Source organism: Austrofundulus limnaeus, unplaced genomic scaffold, assembly GCF_001266775.1.
Source record: "Austrofundulus limnaeus strain Quisiro unplaced genomic scaffold, Austrofundulus_limnaeus-1.0 Scaffold201, whole genome shotgun sequence".
NCBI classification, from domain to species: Eukaryota; Metazoa; Chordata; class Actinopteri; order Cyprinodontiformes; family Rivulidae; genus Austrofundulus; species Austrofundulus limnaeus.
Window position 1 is genome coordinate 254,328 of NW_013952603.1, and position 6,636 is coordinate 260,963.

General features: G+C 40.7%; 1 protein-coding gene across 1 annotated transcript in view; it reads right to left on the reverse strand.

The window, feature by feature from the left end:
* Nucleotides 1–6,636, reverse strand: part of myripb (myosin VIIA and Rab interacting protein b) — a gene marked incomplete in the record, with an annotated part of 194,224 nt that overhangs the window by 16,732 nt on the left and 170,856 nt on the right. The window contains 2 exon segments of the mRNA XM_014018763.1: nt 2,116–2,633; nt 4,817–4,991. Of these exon segments, the coding sequence (XP_013874217.1) occupies nt 2,116–2,633; nt 4,817–4,991 (693 nt within the window).

Here is a 6,636-nt window from a genome sequence, read left to right on the forward strand (position 1 = left end):
TTACAAAACATATCAAATTTCCTGGATGTTTTATTTTTAGTTATTGCAGCAGTGATGTGCAAAATCTTTTCTTTAAATCAGATAAGAAGCTTTTGCTCCCATCTGCTGGCAGTTTGAAAAAAGTTCAAAAGGTGAATTCACACAGATTCAAACTAAATACATTAATTTTCATATTCTATTTRTAGGTTATGAATTAAGTTTACAGTACTCAAGATGACACATTTTTCATTTGATAAAGTCTTCTATGACAAAAACTAAAACATTTGGCATTGAACGTTAAGTGGTTGAGGTAAAATTTTGTGACTAATTAACTGAATTTTACACAGACTTTTATTTTATCAACTGCAGTCATTCAGCAAGTCTCAATGTGTCCCATTCTGTGACATAAACAAAGCTTGTTTAAGATCATGTCAAAAGGTACCGCCCCCAGGGTGATGTTATGGTTTAAATAAACGAAGACTTTAGAAGAGAAGAGATGTTTTTATCGCAGCCTGAGCGCACAGACCCAGGAAGAAAACAAGGAAGTTGTGCGTGCTGCGGTTCTGATGTGCATGTTTGTGCTGATAGTACGACTGCAATATCATTTAAAATTTCAAAAGCAGCTAATTTAATGMTGGTTTCATGATGATATTCTAATTTTGGAGYRRCRTCAGTAAATGTGTCCCGCGACCCAAAGGAGACGAGGTGCTCTGCGTGTTCTGACCCAACACATGCTAAGCAGGGGACGACGAAACATGTATGATTTCAGTTTATTTAGCTCAGCAGTGGTGGCCTGTGAAGTCCAAAAAGGCGCATGTTTAATGCAGTTGTTTCGGGTCGAGTCCGAACCGCACCAGAGTTTGTTTGRAAGTGGACCGAGACCRCTTCAAAAAGCAGGTCTCGATCCGGTTGTTTGATCCGCCCCAGAGTTCTATGACCGTATTCACACCTGCACAAAAAGTTCRGTCCAGCGCTGGAAACAAACTCTGGTCCATTTAAAGCGGAGCAAACATGTCAGGTGTGAATACGACCTAAAACTCATGAATGGAGACAAAAAAAGACGTTTTGCACAGAGTCCATCTGCTGCAGAAAAGTGTGGCGCATTAACCGGGACAGATTTGTGGACAAATAACGGCAGATCTGAGTTCATTTTTTATTTAATTTTTTTTTTTTTGCTTTTTGTTTTCCAGAGTGTAGACTCCAGCGGGTTTCCTGGGAGTTTGTCACGATGTGTCTCGGGAACCATGAAAAGTGTCTACGAAAACGAACGTCGAACAACCACGTGACCGCGCGTCGACTGTTCGGCTTCGGATGTAGTTCGTACAGGCCTTTCCTTTCTTATTGTTTGCTTCACAYAGACAGGCGCTGGGAGACAGAGGCTCTGAACACTCAAATGGAGACACAATCTGAGGAATAAAGCTTTTTAAACAGAATCAACTTATTTTTCTGCAAAATTATTCTGGCTTCCAATCATTGATCCTGTGTTTTCCTTACAAAATGGTGACCCCCTGATGTAATTTTCTCTAAGACCTTGAAGGAAATTTTGTAAATGATTAAATAACATTAGATGCAGTTTTGTATTTTATACTTTCTGATTATTGCAGCATTACGTTTAAAACAGAGGATGAGAGTTGGTGTGCATCTTTTGTGTTCTGGCTGCAGTATGAACAAATTTGGTGACGTTTGGATGTAAAAGGTAACACCTCCAGGGGTGTAACCAGGAAGAGAAATACATTATAAGATCAATTCATTATTATAGAAGTTTTAGATCCAGTGGACCGGCTGGGCTGCTTTTGTTTGGGTTTTACATCATTTTGTTTCTGTAGTTCACATTTTTACTTATACTTTTCCCGATCTCCTCCCAGAACAGATGAATTTTCCGCTCTAATAAAATTAATTGTCATTGTGGTGATTTCAGCTCTTCTGACGTGTTTAACGTGTTAAAGAGGAACTTAAAGGTGAAAGAACGTCTCATAGTTTTTGTTGCAACTCTTCCCTGCAGAGGGCGTGCAGAACCTGGCATGCAGGAGCATTTTAGCATAAGCTTTTTGTGTTTTATAKGGAGGTTCAGAACAAAAGAGGACAGAGAAGCATTAACAGCATCGTCGTCGTTACGTGCACTTTTTAAAGACGTACCACTTTGGGGTTAAAGTTGACATCCAGAGCCTCTGAGTGGACTGGATATGGAGATAAGTTCTGTTGGTAGAGCGGCTGCTGATGAGGGTGCAGGTGAGAATCCGACGCTCCTTTCTTCTTCGACAGGTTGGGAGCTGGTTTGCGGGGGTACGCGGACAACAGGGACGAGGCCTCGGAGTCGGAGTTGAGCGTCTCGGTGTTGGTGTACTGTCCCGAGGACGGCGAGGTGACGGGGAGGTGCTGGGTGTAGGTCCACTCCGGGTCGTGCTGCGAGTCCGTGTAGTAGGTCTCATCCGACAGCTTGCACCTGAACTGCTGCAGCGCCGCGCCCCAGCAGCCTTCGTCTTCCTCCTCCGAGTTGGAGCCCATCTCGTCGTAGGCCGAGACCACGTTGGACTCTTTCTCCAGCACGCTGAACACCAGGCTTTTCCTCTTGGTRAGCAGGCTGGGTCGAGAGAGCTGGGAACTGTGCAGAGCGATCCAGTTCCCGTCTGGGCTCTGGAGCATGGAGGACGCACCTGCAGGAAAATTACAACATGGTAAAAGGACAAAAAAACAAACAAACAAACAAACTCTAAATGAGTTTATTTAGATAGAAGACTAAATACCAAATCAGTTAAAGGCCAAACATTGCTTGATGGAATGCTGCCTTTAATGCCAGAGTTTTAAAGGAGACCAATTATGGGTCCTAGAAATKTTTATGGTATGTCTGTGGGCTATCCAGACCATGTTCATTCAATTTAATGCACAAAATAATTCTCAGATAATAAAATTTCCCATTTTCTAGTTCTGCCTGCTCTGACTTCCGTTCAGAAGAGCTGTTTATGTTAATGAGCTCTGTTGGTAACGCCCTCCAAAAATCTGTTGACATTAACTCCGCCCTCCAAAGCCAGCGTTTACGTTAGCATGGCTAACAATAGCAGAAGCTCTGTTGTACAACCATATGAGACCCAGAGGCAGAGTTGTGGTCACAGCTTTTTTTTTCCTCCACCTCCTCTGCTCTGCGCTCACTCTGCATGCTGTTACCAGAGCAGGGAGCAGCAGTGGTCAAAATACCTCAGAAACTCAAACAAATAGGCTTTAACAAGGCTTTAATAAGCTAAACAATAGAGGTACATGAGAAAATGTGTTCATAACGAATGAAAATAAATAAWTAAWTWRWKTGTGYYCRKGYSRGTCTSRAWCYCTRGTYTCCCACTCTCTGGTCCAACACTCTACCCATTGGAAGGCTTGTTATGACATGAGCTACTCATTGCACAACAACACAGTGACGGCTTTTTATACTGAGGAGGTGAAGCTTCACCAGGGGCTGAACGCAGGTTCCAGTCGGTTGTCGTACGGCTTGTGACATCACAAAATGACAGAAGTATAAAACTTTTCGTTAATATACATTAAAAGTACATTTACTTACAGCAAATATGCCCCTGGGTGCATTTTTTTGGTCCTAGGACTGTTTTTTTTAAGAAGTACATACCCAAAGTTGAGTAAAAAAAAACTTTAAAAAGTGAATTTTGCATAAAAGGTCCCCTTTAAAGTATTTCTTGGAAGAAATATTGGAGTTGTAGCCATTTAGGTCAAGCATCAACTATATCATTCTGCACAACCTCATGCAATGTTTACAAGTTGTCACACTCAGAGTATGAGTTATGAATGACTCCCACCTACTACCAAACCAAACTTTAGATCAACATCTGTACAACTGACTGAGATGTAGCCTCTTTTGTCTGGGACTAAGATTGATTTTTTCATTTCATTCTTTTCAAGACTTTGGTTACGTTAGAATAGAATAGAATAGAATARAAACAGCCTTTATTGTCCCGCAGAGGGGAAATTCAGGTGTAACAGCAGCAGCAGATACATCAGTCAAAACAGTATATTGCTATGTGACAGCATCACCAGTAGCAATAATGGTAGAGTTAAGATAATAATAAAAATTAAATAATAAAAAAATAAAAATAAAATTACTGCACATGGCTATAATGGTGAAATAAGGTAAAAATAAAAATAAGATACTGTGCGGAAAAAATGTTGCAAGAAAACAGTCATGACAGACTCGTAATCCGATGGGGTGTGTGACTGAGTCAAATTAAGTCATTAAGTCAGTGTTCCAATACTGGAAAAAAAAGATGTACAATAACCCCAAAGTATTATTTATACTATGACTGAGAGATAGATTTGTTTAACGTGCAAACACAAGCATGGATGCTTAGTGAGTTTGTTGGGAGCGGTGATGGTTGTAGAGTCTAACAGCTGATGGGAGGACTGATCTGCGGTAGCGCTCCTTTGCGCATTTAGGATGCAGCAGTCTGTCACTGAAGGAGCTCGGCAGATCATCCACAGTTCCATGCGTGGGCTGGGAGACGTTCTCCCTCACTGATGTTATTTTTGCCACCACCTAACAGTGGTTCATCAAATATTTTACAAACACACAAACAGGATTRCTTTCTAATAAAGTAAACTGCAAACAGTCTATTTAAAATTTTACACAAAGATATAGAGTCATTAGCTAACGCTTAAAATAATCAAATAAACAGTAGCTGATTTAATAAAATCTAATGTATTAGTTAAACCTGCTTTGACTCACTTCTATGCCATGTTGCAGGTCTGTAAGAAATGACTCGCATTGATAACGAGTGAAAAAACAAAACAAAACAAACCAAAAAAAAAAAAAAAAAACACTTGAGTGTGTGTGTGTTTTTACTGGAGTTGTCCAGACGATCCATGCTCTTCCAGCCAGGTAAACACGCAGCCTTGGCGTCTCTTTTCAGGGAAGCGTACTCCTGTAAGCCCCCRCCTCCAGCTCCAGCAGCCTCCTCCTCCTCTGGACCCTTGTCCAGCGAGTCGTCACTGGTGAGGGAGAACGCCGACCGGGATCGCTGCGAGCGCACACATGGGAAACGCACAAACGTGAGCCAAACTAAACGCAGGCAGAGGTCAAACGAGTTTCCTGTCAGGAAGCATCAGCAGCAAACAGATACAGTAAAATGCTATAAACGAGTCATTTTACAGATTAAATGTGGTGTGGTAGTAGCTGAGAGTCATCTTCAACAAATACTCAGAGTGCTAAAAGACATCTTGCATTATTACATGAGAGAGTGCAGAGTTCTTGTCAAGATTTGATCAAAATTAGTTTTAACTTTATCAAAGATAGTCAAAAATATAGGGAATTAAGGTGGTAGGTGAAAAGTATAGGGCTATTCAACTAAATCACTCAGGGGGCCAGGGTTACTTGAAGGGGGGCCTGACATCCACCCTGTAGATGAAACACTGCAGCATGCAGTGRTGGGCAGCGCTAATTGAAATTTTAGTTGCGCAATTTCTAAAGTGCTAGTCAATTTATTTATGTCCGCAAGTATAAAAGTGCATATGCTCTAATAAATTTAGCGGAAGTTTAAAGCGCAAAGTTATCTCCGTTAACCAGAAAACATTTAGGTAAAAGACAAGTCAACACTTTATTACCATCTAGTGGTGAGCTGATTTTCTTTCACAGATTGGCACATGTTCGGCGCAGTATGGGGAGGTGATTCRTCAAAACAGACTTTTAAATCATGTTGTTAAAACAAAAACTAGTTGTTTGTTGCTAGTTCTGCTGCTTCTTGGTCATTTTCTTACGTTTATGGTAAGGCTTCGGTAAGAAAACGTACATATATATTAATGATTTTAAACTGTTGTAAAACTGAAGCAATGCATTCTGGGTAGGCTACAGGACACAGAACAGGGACTCCGTTCTTTTCAAAATAAGAGCATGAATTTAAACTCTTCCATGTTTATTTATTTATTTAATATTTATCACTGCGGTGTCCCTTGGAGAGGAGGTACAAACTGCACAGCTGAGTGTGGTTCTGCAGATCAACCGCAGGTGGACTGTCGCCCAGTGAAGAAGCTCCAACTGCTTCCTGCCACGCAAAGAATTGTGGGAACACTACTAAATGAAAACAGTCACCAAGAAGGACAGTCAGAGTATAAAGCTCTGTGAACACAATGTTGTTGAGGGGTTGTTTTCTCACCGTGGAGCTCCATTGTGTTCCCCTCCTTTGTTCAAGAAAATTATGATGAAATTTTAATGAAGTATACGGCTACAAAACAGTGAGTTTAGACGGCTTTTTCGCTTTACTTCTGATGAAACTGAGGATTGAATGTGAAACGTTATTTCCAATTAAYGCTACTCAATTCTAAATTTAGAAAGTGCAAATTGTTCTTATCAACAGACTGAGAGATAATTTTGGTATTTCTGGCTTTGTGTTAAACTGGTTCACCTCTTTTTTATCTGAACGGTCTTTTACTGTTTTTATGAATCAGGTTTACTCTGATGTTGCACCGCTGTCTTGTGGGGTACCCCAAGGTTCAGTTTTGGGCCCAATCCTCTTTTTATTGTACCTGTACCCTTTAGGAGGTATTTTAAAACATTACAGTAATGTGTCCTACCATCTGTATACTGATGACATGCAGTTGTATTGTTCCTTTCAAACCTCTGTTTTTCAAACTATCTGAACTTGTTAACTGTCTGTCAGAAGTCAAAAC